This window comes from Arvicola amphibius, chromosome 1, assembly GCF_903992535.2.
Source record: "Arvicola amphibius chromosome 1, mArvAmp1.2, whole genome shotgun sequence".
Classification (NCBI taxonomy): domain Eukaryota; kingdom Metazoa; phylum Chordata; class Mammalia; order Rodentia; family Cricetidae; genus Arvicola; species Arvicola amphibius.
Window position 1 is genome coordinate 133,190,300 of NC_052047.1, and position 17,364 is coordinate 133,207,663.

General features: G+C 46.5%; 1 protein-coding gene across 1 annotated transcript in view; it reads left to right on the forward strand.

Annotated features, from left to right (window-relative positions):
- Positions 1 to 17,364, forward strand: part of Dmbt1 (deleted in malignant brain tumors 1) — a 69,802-nt gene that overhangs the window by 42,881 nt on the left and 9,557 nt on the right. The window contains 16 exon segments of the mRNA XM_042054166.1: positions 1,135 to 1,161; positions 1,999 to 2,028; positions 4,874 to 4,909; positions 5,090 to 5,201; positions 6,175 to 6,290; positions 6,669 to 6,695; positions 7,577 to 7,727; positions 9,063 to 9,268; positions 10,011 to 10,040; positions 11,631 to 11,660; positions 12,340 to 12,663; positions 13,487 to 13,516; positions 14,049 to 14,075; positions 15,007 to 15,157; positions 16,248 to 16,456; positions 16,852 to 17,036. Of these exon segments, the coding sequence (XP_041910100.1) occupies positions 1,135 to 1,161; positions 1,999 to 2,028; positions 4,874 to 4,909; positions 5,090 to 5,201; positions 6,175 to 6,290; positions 6,669 to 6,695; positions 7,577 to 7,727; positions 9,063 to 9,268; positions 10,011 to 10,040; positions 11,631 to 11,660; positions 12,340 to 12,663; positions 13,487 to 13,516; positions 14,049 to 14,075; positions 15,007 to 15,157; positions 16,248 to 16,456; positions 16,852 to 17,036 (1,691 nt within the window).

Here is a 17,364-nt window from a genome sequence, read left to right on the forward strand (position 1 = left end):
AAGCCACATGGAAAGAAGTAGAGAAGCAGGGGATTGAGAACCACAAGCATTGCTAGAGTCCTGCAGAATCCTAGTCCTGTGAGGGTGCGTCTTTAGGTGGTCATCACTCATTACCGAGGGTACCCTTGGCTGTCTATCTGTATCACAATGCAGAGCCTTGCTGTTCTGTCCCAGAGGTGCTGATGACTTTCTTACTTGCGTTTTTAAGCTTCAGAAGCCCAGGTCCCATCTGGGGCAGGGGAGTATAGGGTAGAACGCCATGAACTACTGCATAGCTCATGGCTCCTTCTGGAAGCCCCTGCCCTTCCATTCCAGCCTCTGCTAGGTTTGTGAAAATGCTGGGTCTGTCCTCCTTGTGGTCTTGGTGAACTATGGGGCACTTTGTGTCTCGCTGTCCTTCTACTCACAGGTGACCACTCCACACCTAGCTCGGGCGAATCTCCACAACTAGAATTGGAGCGTCCCTGTTCTCCTGGTCACTTTTGGAGTCAGGCTGTTTCTGTTAGCACTATGGCACTGACAGGACACCCACTACTCACCTCAGTGGGGTTTTCCTACACATGTTACTACCTATGTGATTATCCTTGGTCTTTCCTATTCAAGGCTAATGAACTCTGTCTATGAATAGTTGTGTGAACACACCACAGGGCATATAGAACCCCCCCTGCTGAATGCTAGCAAACATGGAAGGCTAGAGGATTTACCATGTTATTGACCACAAGCCTGCACGGTGGCACCTCATGGTCCCATGGTCCTGTGTCTATGTGTCTCTGTCCATTCATGCTGACTTCTCTGTATATTTCAGTTCCTTCATGTTCTTCTGTTTTCAACCTTGCTTATCTCATGGAGACATGTCTATCTCCATAACCCTCGCTGCTGGCCTTCAAGTACCCAATTCTCCAGCCTCAGCCCCACAGTACCAGGACTGCAACTTTGAGTCACCATGCCCAGCACAGATTCTGGTTTCCTATTTACAAAGGGTCCTGCAGGTTTAAGAGCTTCTCTTCAGGGGTTGGTGCATTGGGTGTTCCCAGTTTAATGCATAAGAGTTGGCGCTATTTCTCCCCAGTTAGGTTTTTCCCGGGATTCCTGTGGGTGAAACACACAATCTGAATTTGCTTTATTCCCTTACAGCTTCTCAATCAAGCTATCCAACACCTGGTAAGTACTTTGAAAAGATGGACTGTATCAGTTTAGAGCTTCCCCTATGTCATAATTAACACTGCCTCACTAAATGTTATCTAATGAGACAAGGAAGCATTAAATAATCTGTCTGATCTGGACATGTAATGACACCAGAAGCTTCTGCCAGCTGGAGCATAAAGGGTCAGGTGGTAGTACAGGTGCAGTCTTCAATCTGATGGCGCCCCTGTCTCAGATTTCAGTGTGTGTCAGAATCTATTAGATTATCTGATTGCACAGCCTGGGACTCACATCCTTCCCTCAAGGGATTCTGCCTTGGAGACCCAGAGTGGCTCAGGGGTCTGTGCTGTGTCATCCTCCACACGCTGGGGAAACTCCTGCCTGGCCCAACATTAATAAGGCCTTAAATTTATGCACGATTATAGGGCCATTTGTTTGTTCAGACTTCACAAAGCAAGAAAAGTCTATGTATAGTTTTCATTTAGTTTATTGAGGCCCATTTAGCTCACACTACTCTCAGACTTGCTGTGTAGGCAAGGCTACCTACCCTTGGACTCCTGGTGCTATACCTCAGTTCCATAGTTCTGGGATTCCAGGAGTTTGTCATCCTGCCCAGCTCTTGTTTATTATACCTGAAATGATATATTCCCAACCTTCAGCCCACATTTTTTCATTTCCTTTTTGAAAAAATATTCATTTTGATTTAGACCTTTGTTAGTGGACATAGGCAACCTGAAAGTACAGGTTCTCCCATCCCCAACAGTGTACAGTGCAGTTGAGGTTAATTTTGTATCCTTTATGAGTCCATATTTAAACAGTGAATCCTTTTCTAATCTGATTTTGGTTTTTCTTTAGATTATCCGTACCAAGATCCAACAATTAATGGTAAGGTTTTTTTTTTTTGTTTGTTTGTTTTTTGTTTTTCGAGACAGGGTTTCCCTGTAGTTTCTAGAGCCTGTCCTGGAGCTAGCTCTTGTAGACCAGGCTGGCCTCGAACTCAGAGATCCACCTGCCTCTGCCTCCCGAGTGCTGGGATTAAAGGTGTGCGCCACCACCGCCCGGCAATGGTAAGGTTTTTTTTTTCTTTGCTCTTAGTCTCTGGCTTTAGTCTTCTGGTTCAGTTGGAATCCTGTTTGCTTCCTGTTGTTGTGATAAAACACTGGCCATAAGCAACTAGGAGGGGAAAGGGTTTGTTTGGCTTACAAGTTAGAGTTCATCATCTAGTGAAGACAAGGCAGGAGCCCAAGGCAGAAACTGATGTAGAGGCGATGGAGGAGCCCTGCTTGCTGGATTCCCAAAGCATTCTTAGCTAACAATATTATACCGCACAGGCTTACCTGCCCAGGTCAGTGTGCTGGCATTCTCCCAATTAATTATCCAACAAGAAAAATTCCCACAGACATAGCCTTCAGCAGATGTGATTTATATAAACCCAGCAGTTGAGACTCCTTCAAATGACTCAGCTGTGGCAGGGCGACAGTGGAGTTAGCTAGGACAGGTGGTCAGCCCTGCTGCTGGTCCTGCTGCTGTCTGGTGGAATCCCTGTGCAGCATTGGGTACAGAGTCAGGGATGGAATTTAAAATGAGAGGCGAGGGTGTCAAGCTGCTGGGCAATCTCCACCAATCCATGTCCTTCATCTTCCTTCTTCTCTCTGCCCTTCAGTCACTTGATGGATGTAATTCGCTTGAGCCTAGTGTCAGAAAAACTAGCTGTAGGCACTCATTCATTCTTCCATTGTGCAATATGGCCCGTTCTTGCAAAGGTAAATAGCACCATGAAAGCTAGATAACTTGATATATACCCCAACCCAAATAGTTTTTATGTATGAAATAAATACATCTCAAGGTAAAGAGGAAACTGGACAGTGGGCACAGTCATTTATAGCACACACTATACATATGTTTATTTTTTTCTTTTTCCTCTTTTTGAAACAGGGTTTCTCTGTGTAAGTCTGGATGTTTTGAAATTTGTATTTTTTCTATAGACCAGACTGGCCTTAAATGCACAGAGATTCTCCAGTCTCTGCCTCCCAAGTTCTGGGATTTTTTAAGGCCACTGCTCAGCATAGATTTAAGCACCCAGATTGGGCATCTTATAGCCACCTATAACGCCTAAGAAGTGGCTCTGACACTCTCTTCTGGCCTCTATGGACACGTGTACTTATGTGCACATACCCGCACACAGACACTTGCCCGTGCACATAATTAAAAATAAAACAAATCTTTCATAATTAACAATATTGCACATAATCTATCCTCAACTAATACAGATAACATGTGCTCTTATCATGAAACCTTAATATTTTGAGGTATGTATCATTAATACCATTTTGCAAATTGGAAAATTAAGACATAGATAATTTGTCAATATTTGTATGTCTAGATTCTGTGGCTGAAAATTGAACGTTGTGTAGTGATATTTCTTTTGGATTTTAATAAACAAAGTTTTCCTGAAGACCGGAAAGCAAAGCAGCCACACTGGCCATCCTTACAGACCAGGCAGTGGTGACACACACCTTTAATCTCAGTAGCCTCCCTAGCTTTCCATAGAAACTGGGCAGTAGTGGTGCACAGCCTTAATCAAAGAACTAGAGATGGTGGGAGGAGACAGCTCTCAGCTCAGTCTCATTCTGAAGTTTTCCTGGAGGCAGAATCACGTTTTCAGACTGAGGGCAGTAATTGATGTGGCAGCTGCTAATCTGTTGGGCCCATGGATGTGTGTCCATCCCACCTTGACTGGTGGTCAGAGAGTTTGAGTTTGTTTTGCTCTTGCAAAGTTGTTGACAACAGGTGCCTACAAAATGGAGAGGTCCTGACCTAGGGTGTGGTCAGTTAGTATTTTGAGTATAGATGTGTATTTGCTCCATCTGGACCAAAGGTTAGAGATGCTTTGTCTATTCTTCGTATGTGCAAAACAAATCAAAGCAAAGAGAGGCCAATTTGTCCTCTTTGTTGGGTATTAATTAATAAGCAAAAAACCACTCCCCCAGAGGGATGACAAATTCTCCCAGATTCAACCAAGCAAATCCCAAAACAAGGTATCACATTGATTATATGATGCTAATACCCATTTAAATATCAAGGCATCCTTTAATCTACAAAGAAGTCATCCAAGAAACCAGTCCATTGTGTGTCCCCAAGAGGATTTGCTAATTTAATCATCGATAAGCAGCTGTTTTGTGGCCCCCAGAACTGTGTACATGTCACGACAAGCATAGTGTGGCTGTTGTGATCCAGACCCCACCTGAGAATAATGTTGAAGAAGCAGGCTCCTCCAAGCAGCCACTTTGTGAACAGGTTTCCTCTGCCATTCTGCAATAACCTCTGGAAGTCCCCTGTCTTTCTGGTTGGGGCCACTTTCTCAGGAATATTTTAATGATGGCAAATGTTTATAGTGAGATGTGTTTGAACTACAGAAATAGCCAGATAACTTTTTGAATTCAGATTTCATCTGGCTGTTTTGTATCTTGTGCTTAGGGTGGGGCTGCTAGTGACCTGGGTGGTATTTGGGATGGAGTAGAAGCAGAGAAGTTGAACGAGGATAAGGACAAAAGATGCTCATGGAGACATCTCAGCGGCAAAGTAACAGAAGGGTCGGTATCAGATTCAGCAAGGAGAAATGACAGCGTATCACTGAGAGAAGGCCTTTAGCATGTGAGATGTCAGCTCCAGCTTCTGAGATTCAAGTGAAGACCATCATCCAGTGACTTCTTTCTTTCTCATCCTGCAGATGTTATCTATGAGACTACAAGTGTGTCCACAGAAGGTAACATGTTTTATGTGGTATCTGTATGGTCTTATTGTCCCCATAACCCACAGGCTCACCTTGATTCAGTAGATAGGCAGAAGGAAAGGGATGTGAATTCTAAGGTCTCAGGGGAATTTCTCAATCAGGTTTCAAGTTTACTATGGCATTTATGCCATGGATTAAATCCCTGAATTGCAGTGGGGATCCTCTTGAAGGGGAATCTGCAAGGGCCTCCAAGGTGTTCTTGTTTCTTAGGGTCTGTTGATGATCCTCAGAGCCCTGAGGCACCCATGTTCCATACCGTACCTTGGTCAGCGTAGGGAGCTGAGTTTGGCCTTGGTGCCTGGAGAAGAAGACAAAGTCTTCTCAACCAGCACCCTTGTCATATCCTTCCCTCTGGGCCATAGAAAGTTCTCTGGGAAGTCCTGTTTCTCCACTCTGGGACATCACAGATGCTGTTTTCCTCTCTGACATCCTCCACTGAGAGATGTTGGTGGCACATCAGAACAATTTCGAGCATGTCAGTCTGGGCTTTGGGAAGAAAAATCACTTCCTTTTCTCCAGGGTTTTTTTTTTTTTTTTTGATCCTTCCCAGTGTGGGACACTGTCCATGTCCTGAGACCTAGTACATCTCTCTTCCTTCTGACGAAGGCTAGATTAGGATGCATGAAATGGACAGAAAATTCTGTCAGAGGTCGTGAAGCCAATCTGAGCCACGATGTCGACCTATTAGTCTAATGGTGAAGCCTTGACATGTGTTACGTCCAAGGTCGCTGATGGAGTAGGGTCAGAGGCGCCGATTTTGTTCTTAGCTAAAGTCTCTACGTCATGACACTGCTGGTCTTTGACTGTGGAGTTGCTTTACTTCATGGGAAAATTGATCATTTGACAAAGCATTTCACTTGATAAAATCCTGTCTCTGTCTCCCCATCAAAGCATCCTAAGTTCAAGTTCCCCTTTGGGTTTTGGTAATGGTGTGCACCTGTGCCCAGTTCTTTCGGGTCCTGGGTTAGAGTCTATGTGCATGAGTAAAAAACAGTGCAGTCCTGTGCCTCAAGTCCAGTATGAACTGGGCTGTCCTGGGAGGCCCGAGGAGTCCAGTGTAAGAACTAGACCTACCAGTTACCCCTGACTCACTGGACAGACACTCAACACATTCTGATGTATATGTCACTTTGGGTGGGATGAGACTTTGGGCTCTTATGACCCCATGGGTAGCCTCTTCCTGACCGCTTAGATGACTAGCTCTCACCGCTCTGAGGCAGCAGATGAGAACACGCCAGTGTCTGGTCTGCTCTGTGTCATGAACACAGGACCAGGCTAGGCACCTTCTGTTCAGGGCCTCTGACATGGCTTCTTTTTCTCACAGTTGAGACATCGCCATATCCGACTATTGCTGGTGAGTCCAGCTCTCCCTCAGTGCTCGTGTTTCCCACTGTCCCTGTTCTGCTCACTGTTTCAGAGACAGCTACAGCGTGGGTGGGACTCCTCAGTATTCTGTCTCCCCCAGATCCCCCAGCATTCTCCAAAAGCTACCCTCTGATTGTCCCAGTGGCATAACTAAGTTACAGCACTTACTCCATTATACTAAGCTCCATTATCCTGGTGAAATCATTTGCTACCCTCAATTGGAGGGACACAAGCAAACATGTCCAAGCCATTACATGCTTGCAGGGAAAGGACTTTCTTTTTCTGGGCCCAGTGTCCCATGTTTTTGACTTGACCCAACTTTGATGCCCAGCCCTTCCTTCTAATCCAGCTTTGTTTTCCTCTCCAGATTGGTTTACTGAAACTCCTCCCAATGGTAAGTGTGTGTGTGTGTGTGTGTTGGGGAGACCAAAGCATAACTTTAAACCCTTCAACCAAGAGGTTGGAGAGAGACAGGGATTCTGGCATCTGTGGTGGAGCACAACTCAGAAGCCCACGAGAAAGAAAGGAATTAGGAAGAGGGCATATCTTTCCCATGTGCCTCCCCAGTGATCCACTCTATCCCCCAAATCCATCTCCTATTTAGTCCATCACTGAATCAATGACCAGATTTAGTAAGAGACCTCCTGGGGCTTGGGGTTGGACTCATGTGGTCAGACTCATCAGTAGGTCTCCAGGTCTTTAGCATGTGTCCATTGGTGGACACTTCCTATTCCATTCAGAACACCTTAGTGTTGCAAGAAGACTGGGGCCCTGGACTCTGTGAGTCAGAACAGGTAGAAATAAGTATAGAATCCACCATGCTCCCTCCAGAATTTCTCTGTTCTCCAGAGAGATTGAAGCCCATATCAGCAAACACATACATATCGGAAATAAGTCCTGGATAGGTGTTAATTATTCCTGGTGATCTCTTTATGTCCAGGGTACAAAAATTCTGCACAACTGGTCCAAGAGATCTCATACTGACCATCATCTGCCCACTAGAGAGTCATAAGTATAGGGAGACACCTCACACTGGCTTTGATGGAACTTCCCCAAGGCTATCATTCCTGTCCCCCATCCACTGACCAACCTGCACCTACCTCCACAAAGAAAGACACATAGGAAGGTGTCCTCCATATCTTTAGGGTTGGCCAGATTTATGTTACCTCTTGTTGGGTTCCTCAGTTAGATATTGTGTCAAACATTCCTCCTCTTGCCAGGCAGCCGTGTGCTGTGTTTTGGGGGTTCATCAGCATTTCCACTCTTTCCTTACAGTAAACTATACCTGCGGAGGTTTCCTGACCCGGCAATATGATACCATTTTTAGTCCATTCTATCCCGGGAATTATCCTAATAACGCCAGATGTGTGTGGAACATTTTGGTCCCAAACAACAACTACGTGGCTATAAACTTCATGGATGTGCAGTAAGTGTGGGTACAGAGCCAGCGTTAGAGAGAGTGTGGGGTACCTGTGTATTCATGGGAGTGATAGTCAAGGTGGCTTTTAAAAAAGGGGTTCACTTTTGACTTGGCATGAGAGTAGCCATGGAGGCTTTAACGGGTGTAAAAGTACAAGATGTTGAAGATACCTGGTTAAAGTCCCAGTGTTGTTCTTACTTTGCTGCGTGGCCATGGGATGCAGTGAGAAGAAGGGACTAGAACACCTACTTTTCTCATGTCACCAGAGAATGTAGAAATACTTGGAAGTGATACTCTTTGGAAGGGCCAGTTCGGGGCTTAGGTAATGTCATTCTTGGGGATACAATGGGACAGTGCTGCTAATGAGGCCACCTATTGAGTGCAAAGATGTCTTCACAACTCTCTCTCTCTCTCTCTCTCATTTCATGAGGCCCCAGGGGGAAGGTGCAAGTGCACTTGTGTGTGTGTGGGTCCCAATGCTTACGGACAGAGCTGTGTTTCCAGGTCCTCTCTGGGTGCTGACTGTAGTGGCCTTGGAAGTCTCTCTGCTCTGGTATCACATAAGCATTGTATCAGTATCTCTGCTAGACCAATACAAAGGCTGCCCCTGAAGCCCACCAGGGTCTACGTACAAAGGCACCATTAATATCCTCTGCTTCATCTTGGCGACACCACAACCCATTTTCAGGGGTCACGGAATACAGCGTTCCTTACTGTAGATGAGAAGCTTGATGGTTAGAGAGGTCCAATGATTTATATTGTGATTTTTGTGCTTTGTTTTATATGATTTATGATTTTCTGTGTTTGAGTGTTTTGTCTGTATGTATGTCTGTGAACTACATGCCTGCCTGGTATCCACAGAGGTCAGAGGAGGGGGTTTAGTCCGTTGGATATGGAATAATAGGTGATTATAAACTCCTTTGTATGTGCTGGCAATCAAACCCTGGTCCTTTGGAAGAGAACTTAACAATGAATTCAACCACTGAGCTATTTATCCAGGTCCTGCTATGTTTTTTTCTCCAATTCTTTTATTTATCAGAGATTGTGCCATCCTGAAGATAATTGGTTACACCTTGAAGCACCAAATTATATTTTGGTCAAGTGACCTTCATTTGTCTGTATGAAAGACTAATGAAGACGTATTATAGATTACGTTCTGACCCCCAAAGGTAGATTGTAGACCAGGCATGACAGTCTTGGGAAGATAGATGAATTCTCTTTAGGATTCCAGGAAGCCATCTATTCTTTCAGATGATAGATTTTGTCACTGTTATCAGCACAGTGAGTCCCCACATCACATTCCAGACACGAAGTAGCTAACTGTCTATTCTGTCTTCTTAGGCTGGAAGGAGGCTGCAGCTTTGACTACATCCTGCTTTTTGATGGCCCTGAATACAATTCTTCTCTCATTGCTCGCGTTTGTGATGGGGCCCGTGGAACTTTCACCTCCACACGGAACTTCATGTCTGTAGTCTTCATCAGTGATGTCAGTGTCACCAGGAGAGGGTTCCAGGCTAACTACGTCGCCGTCAATGTCCCTTCCACCAGTGAGTTTCCTTGTGAGAATGAAGGTCCATTTGTGTTTGGTGGTGCCTTCTGGTCCTCATCTTTCCTGAGTTTGTGACGTAAGCAATAACATGGCCTCCCTGGGTCCTCTGCTCGCTTCCTATGGAGAGGGACTGTGTGCAGTGGGTCTTGGGGCTCTGACTGATGGAAAGATGGTTGAGGGCCAGCACTGGCTGATGGGAGGAACACTGGCTTCAGTGTCATCATAAGAAAATAGAAAGATCTAAGGTGATTCTTCAACAGGTAGTTCGAAGTGAGTGTCAGGAGTGGGGTGACAGCAGGCTTGGAACTTTGTGAACCTTCCCAAGTGGGGGATACTGCCTGTGTTTTGAAACCTAGCACATCTGTCTTCTGTCTGAAGAAGGATAGATTGGGACATATGAAGTTGGACAGAATCTGTGTCACTAAGCAGTCTTTTCAGGTGCTCTTAGGATCTATCCCGGGAAGAGCTTTGTCTTGTCCATGAATTGTGTGCTGGGGACAACTGAGACTTCTTACAGCATCATTTAGGAGAGATTTAAAGCTGTCAGTGGGGTCTGGGACAACTTGCTATCCCTGTGATGGGCACCCACAAGCGTGGTGGAGGGCATTCCTGGCTCTCTATGTGTTCTTTTCTCCCAGCCACAGTGACTCCCTGGTCCCTGCACTCCATGTCCAGCTATAGTGAGTTTCAGCCTTGATTCCCACTTCCTCACTCTAATCCAGCCTTGTTTTCCTCTCTAGCTTGGTGGACCACAACAACTCCTTACTATGGTACGTATTTTAGATTAAGCTAAAGTGCTAGCCCTCCCCAGTGCTCTAACCAACAGGCTGGAGAGAGGGGTGCACATTCTTGGCTTTGCTTGAAATCTGGGGTGAAGCAAAGATGAGCGAGACAGAGAGAGAGAGAGAGAGAGAGAGAGAGAGAGAGAGAGAGAGAGAGAGAGAATGTAGAGGGAGAGACACTAGGGCTAAGGTCTGTCTTTGTAGGGCACACCCCAGTGACCTGCTCTATTCAACCTGACCCATGACTCAGTTACTGAGTCAAGTTATTAATCTATAAATCTGTTCAATGCACTCAGCATCAAATCACAAGACTGAATTCAAGAGTTGGTCTCTAAGTGGTGGGCATTTCCCATAGAAACCATAATGCTATCTCTGCAAGAAGGTTGCAGCTCTGGACTCCATGAATCAGAATAGGTAGACATAGCTGTAGAGCCATGATCCTTGCTCCATTCATCAGAGAGGTCCAGACCCTCATCACTAAATCCAACATCCTTGGCAAAAACCCCAAGATAGGGGCTAAGAACCCATTTGCATTTAGAGTCCATGAACTCTGCATAGGTCAAAGTGGTCTGTTCCCCACCATTGTCTGCCAGTCAGGGAGAGCAAAGGTGTACTAGCTTAGCCAGTGGACTCCAGGTTCAATGGGAGACCTTGCCTCAAAACACACTTCTGAGTTATGTATACTCACCCTACTACCAATGAATATTACATCACACACACACACACACACACACACACACACGAACAGGCCCCTAGGCTTCAGTGTGTGTGCCAAGGCTAGGCTGACTGTGATTGGGTTTCTCCCTTGGATACTGTGTCAAACATTCCTCCTCCTGCCAGGCAGCCGTGTGCTGTGTTCTGGGGTCACCAGCATTTCCACTCTTTCCTTCCAGTCAACTATACCTGCAGAGGTTTCTTGACCCAACCCTTCTGGAACTCTTCCAGTCCATTCTACCCCAGGAACCCTAACAATACCAGATGTGTGTGGAATGCTGAGGTCCCAAACAACTACCATGTGGCTTTGGTCTTCAGAGAGGGATAGAGTCTGTGTTTGTGACTATAAAGCCCTCCAGGCCTTGGCCTCAAGTCTAGTGTGGGTGGGGCTGTTCTGTGAAGCCCGAGTGGTCCAGTGTAAGAACTGGACTTGTTTTCTTACCCCTGACTTTGCTGAGCTAAAAGCTATACCCCCCCCATTTGTCTTAGTGACATAATTAAGCCCTTAGTCCACTTTGCTAGGCTTCACTGTTTTGAGAATATCATTTGCTTTGGAATTATTTTCCTATGCTATTTGTCTAGAAAGTGCTAAATTTTGCAGGTGTCAAATGGCATGGGATAGCAGAGGCTCTCCCCATCATACATCTCAGGTATAAATGGCCTGATTCTTTAAGAAGCAGTTTTCATTCAGGAGAAAGTTACGGTTGTCGTGGGTCCAGGGCCACCTCACCCTCTTTTTGATGGACACAGGAGAGCATGGAAAGAGCTCCTTTTCTATGTCACTGTGCTTCTATGTGCAATGTTTTCTGCTTGGCCAAGCTTTGTTGCACAGGCCTTCTGATCCAGCTTTGTTTCCCTCTCTAGATTGGTGGAATACAACAAGTCCTTCCTACGGTAAGTCCGAGATGAGATCGAAGCAGAGCTTTAAGCTCTTCAGTCAAGAGGTTGGAAAGGAGCAGTAATTCTTGGATCTTCTTGAAGTCTGTGGTGGAGCACAGCTCAGGAAGGATAGGAGAAAGAAAATAATTAGGTAGAGGGCATATCTTTCCTGTGACATCCCCAGTGATCTACTATGTTCCCAAAATCCATCTCCTGTCTAATCCATCTCAGAATCAGTTAAGGGATTTGGTGAGAGCCTTCAGGATCTTATCGTGGGGCTAGACCATGAGCGGGACCTCAGGTCTTTAATAAGTGTCCATTAGTTTATACTTCCTTTTCCACTCAAAGCACCACGGCATCGCAGGAAGACTGGGACCCTGGACTGTGTCAGCCAGCACAGGTAGAAATAGGTGCAGTGTTTTCTCTAGAATTTCTGTATTCTCCAGAGAGATGGAAGCCCATACCAGCAAACACATAGGCTCCATGAATAAGCCCTGTGATAGGTATTAATTATGCCCAAAGATCTCTTTATGTCCAGGCTGTAGAAACTGCACCACTGGTCCAACGGATATGGTACTCACCATCAATTGCCAGTGGTGGAATCAAAGGCTCAAGGGAACCTTTCTCCATGGGTACAGGGAATGTCTGAGGCTGTTTCCATGTTGTTTACTTAATGCCTTTTTTTTTTTCTCAGTAAACGAGTCTTCACTGGTGCTGAGGCTGGTAAACGGAGAAAACCGCTGTCGGGGTCGAGTGGAGATCCTGTATGAAGGCTCTTGGGGCACCGTGTGTGATGATTTCTGGGACATCAATGATGCCAATGTGGTATGCAGACAGCTTGGCTGTGGCCCGGCTCTGTCTGCCACAGGAAACGCTCAGTTTGGTCAGGGCTCAGGGTCCATACTTCTAGATGATGTGTCCTGCTCAGGGTATGAGTCTCACCTGTGGCACTGCCCTCACTCTGGCTGGCGTGTGCATAACTGTGGACATTCTGAAGATGCAGGAGTCATCTGCTCATGTGAGTTGGGTGAACCTCTACCGTCCTTTTCCTGGATAAAAGTCCTTCTTATGTTTGGGTCTTGCTACTCAATGAATTGGCTTTTCCCATTTGTTGAAGTTGCCTTAATTCTTCACTGGGAGTGATTTTTACCTCTTTAAATAAGGCTTGCCGTGGAAATGGTCACTGGTGACCCAAACCTAAGGGACATCAGTTATTTTAACACATCACTGGGTAGAAGAATCGAGGAGAAAATCGCTGGCTTCACTGTTTCTTCTCTCATGGTTGAGTTCAGTGGGGGAGAGAAGGAGATGCAATCTAGAGAGTGAGGAAGATTCTATGTCATTGAACATCCTCCAGTTCAAAGTGTTCTCTGTCCACACCCATCCACAAGGCTTTCTGAATGAGGCCCATTTGCTAGGACTGACAGTGTTTGTTTATGCTCAGGTACTTTTAGGATAAGAGTGTACATGATGACAATTCCTTATATTTCTCTGGACCCCACACCCACCACTCGCTAACGCTAACCACCAGGCCTAGCTGGTTCTGTATAAAGACTGGACCTGGACAAGGCCACATAGCATCTGAATCACTGGACAACTATGAATTGCAAAGTTCAGCCTGTCACCAGACACATTCCTCACCTTGTGGAGAACCAGATAGTGCAATACTAAGTGACCCTCACAAGGAACATCTTCCTGGGCATTTTAGATGGCTACCAATTCCTACTCTGAGGCAGGGGATGAGCACAGGTTAATGCAAATTCTGCCCAGTGTCCATTCACTCAGGTCAGATGAGTCACCTTCTTATCAGGGCATTTATCATCTTCTTCTTGTTTTCACAGCCTCTGAGCCAACAACCACTCCCAGTCCAGGTGAGTCCAGCTGTCATTTAAGTCCCGTGTGTCCCCTTCTTCGGCTTTGCTGGCAATACCAGGTGGTAGCTCCAGAATGGGTTGGATTCTACTGCACTATTGCTGCCCCAGAACTTTCTGCTCTTTGCAAAGTAGAAAGGCAGTTTCTGAGGAGATCACACCTCTCTCCTGTCCGGCCAGTGAAGTGAGAAAGTTGCAGTACTTCCTGTGTCACTAGGCAGTCTTTCCTGGTGCTCTTAGGATCTATCCCGGGCAGAGCTTTGTCTTGTCCATGAATTGTGTGCTGGGGACAACTGAGACTTCTTACAGCATCATTTAGGAGAGATTTAAAGCTGTCAGTGGGGTCTGGGCCAATTTGCTATCCCTGTGATGGGCACCCACAAGCGTGGTGGAGGGCATTCCTGGCTCTCTATGTGTTCTTTTCTCCCAGCCACAGTGACTCCCTGGTCCCTGCACTCCATGTCCAGCTATAGTGAGTTTCAGCCTTGATTCCCACTTCCTCACTCTAATCCAGCCTTGTTTTCCTCTCTAGCTTGGTGGACCACAGCTCCTTACTATGGTACGTATTTTAGATTAAGCTAAAGTGCTAGCCCCCCCCAGTGCTCTAACCAACAGGCTGGAGAGAGGGGTGCACATTCTTGGCCTTGCTTGAAATCTGGGATGAAGCAAAGATGAGCGAGACAGACAGACAGACAGACAGAGAGAGAGAGAGAGAGAGAGAGAGAGAGAGAGAGAGAGAGAGAGAGAATTTAGAGGGAGAGACACTAGGGCTAAGGTCTGTCTTTGTAGGGCACACCCCAGTGACCTGCTCTATTCAACCTGACCCATGACTCAGTTACTGAGTCAAGTGATTAATCTATAAATCTGTTCAATGCACTCAGCATCAAATCACAAGACTGAATTCAAGAGTTGGTCTCCAAGTCTTCAGTAATAAGCTTGTTGGTGGGCATTTCCCATCTAAAACATAATGCTATCTCTGCAAAAAGGTTGAAGCCCTGGACTCCATGAAACAGGATAGGTAGACATAGCTGTAGAGTCATGATCCTTGCTCTAGATGTCTCCATTCATCAGAGAGGTCCAGACCCTCACCAGAAAATCCAAACATCCGAGATGGGGGCTAAGAATCCCTTTGCATCCAGAGTCCATGAACTCTGCATAGGTCAAAGTGGTCTGTTCCCCACCATTGTCTCTCAGTCAGGAAAAGCAAGGGTTTACTAGCTTAACCAGTGGACTCCAGGTTCGATGTGAGACCTTGCCTCAAAACACACTTCTGAGTTATGTATACTCACCCTACTACCAATGAATATTACATCACACACACACACACACACACACACACGAACAGGCCCCTAGGCTTCAGTGTGTGTGCCAAGGCTAGGCTGACTATGATTGGGTTTCTCCTTTGGATACTGTGTCAAACATTCCTCCTCCTGCCAGGCAGCCGTGTGCTGTGTTCTGGGGTCACCAGCATTTCCACTCTTTCCTTCCAGTCAACTATACCTGTGGAGGTTTCCTGACCCAACCCTTCGGGAACTTTTCCAGTCCATTCTACCCCGCCAACTATCCTAACAATGCCAGATGTGTGTGGAACATTGAGGTCCCGAACAACTACCGTGTGACTCTGGTCTTCAGAGATGTGCAGTAAGTGTGGGTGCAGAGCAGATGTTAGGGGGGAAATTCAGGGTGCTTTGAAATTCAGGGGAATGGTAGTGAAGGTGAAATTTAAAATGAGGGTTCTAGTTTTGATATTGAGAGTAGGCTACGGAGGGTGGAGTGGGAACAAACGCACAGGAATTTGAAAACCTTCTGACTTGAAGTCCCATTGTGACTGTCTTGCATTTAATACATGGCCATGGGATGCCACTCTCATAAGCCTCAGCCAGAAGAAGGGTTAGAATGCCTGCTTTGCTCATCTTGCTGATCAGGGGGTCACCGGCAAACATGGGAATGCTGGGAAATATTTGGTGTGGGAGGAAGATTTGTGACTTGGGCAATGCTAGTCTTGGGAGCACAATATACAAACGCAGCCTCTTCCTCATCGGCCCCTTCCTTTCTGCAAGTCCTCAGGAGCCAGGGTGCTCGCCTTACAGGATGCATATGTAAAGTTCCCGTCACTCAAACACTGACAAACAAAAATGTCCTTGAGCGGAGGAGTTGTCTACAAAAGCCTAGTAACATACACTTCATCCTGGGAGGCAAATGGCCCAACTGGCCAAGAAACTAGGACCTGTATTCTCTACCACCCCAGCGATGGGGCCCACTGCTTGAGACCTTTCAGGAATTATTTTTTCCTATGTGGAAACTCATTCAGGTCTCACCCCAGCTCCCTTCAGTACACGTATAGTGCACTGCATTCATCTCAGCAGATGAGAAACCTGAGCATTAATTAGGGAGGCTCTCCGTGTTTCTTTCTTTGACTAGTCATCTCTGTCACGCTGCATCCATTGATAGTTGTTTTATTCTGGAAGGGACCTGGGAGCACTTTGAAGGGACGAATCAAGGTGTTCTCTGGTGACCTTTCTCAGGGAGAGGGACTGTAGCTCTCATACATGTGACCTTAGATGGCAGTATGAAGACAAGGCATGGTGGTCTTGGCAGGATGAATTGCCCCTGGGTTTAAGGAAGTCATCTGTTCTTTCAAATAATGACCTTGGTCCGTGTTTTCGTGAGGCCTGAGTCCTCATCCAAGTCTGCACAGTAGAGAGCGTAACTGCTTGTTTTGTGTCTTCAGGCTTGAAGCGGGCTGCGGCTATGACTATATTGAGATTTTCGACGGCCCCCACCACAGTTCTCCTCTCATCGCTCGCGTTTGTGATGGGGCCCTGGGCTCGTTCACGTCCACATCCAACTTCATGTCAGTGCGCTTCATCAGTGACCACATTATTACCCGGAGAGGGTTCCAGGCTGAGTACTACTCGGACTCTGCCAATAACATTACCAGTAAGTTCCCTTGTCACAGCAAAGGCGTGTTGGGACTGCGGACATCCCCGAGAGCCTTCTGCTCCTGCATTGTCCTGGGATTATAGGATACAAAAGTTATAACACCCCTACTGTGGCCTCTATTGCCTATTGAGAGAGGCTGTGTGCAGTGAGTCTTGGGACTCGGGACATACAGAAGAGGGTCAAGGGCTAGCACCGTTGAGAGTTATACTGGACTTAGAATAAGAAGGTATAAGGTGGTGTTCTCAACAGCAAGTGACTCCGTTGTGAGCATCCGTCTCACGTGTGGACCCTGTGCGTCAGTCATCTCCCCTCTGTGTACCTTGGAAAAAACCCTTATGAGGGCCACGGGGTTTGGAATCCTGACTCAGGGCACCCTCTGCTCTGTCCTTCAGGTCTCCTTTGTTTGTCAAATCACATGCGAGCCAGTGTGAGCAGGAGCTACCTTCAGTCCATGGGCTATTCTGCCGGAGAGCTTGTCATTCCTGGTTGGAATTCAAGTTACCGTTGTCGGTCCCAGATAACACAGAGGCAGGTCATATTCACAATTCCCTACACGGGCTGTGGCACTACCAAACAGGTAAGCCTGGCACCACCCACTCCATTGAGCATGCTTTCTTCTCTCTCTCTCTCTCTCTCTCTCTCTCTCTCTCTCTCTCCTCTCTCTCTCTCCTCTCTCTCTCTCTCTCTTCTCCCCCACCTCTCTGTGTGTGTGTGTGTTAGCATGCCATTGCATGCATGTGGAGGTCAAAAGACAACTTATGGGAGCTGGTGCTTTTCTTCTACCATGTGAGCCCTGGGAATAGAATTAAACCTGTTATCCTTGGCCACAAGTGCTGTTACCCACGGAGCCATCCGACCAGCCCTGAGCGTGATTTATTACAATGTAGTGCATCTAGAACCCTGGG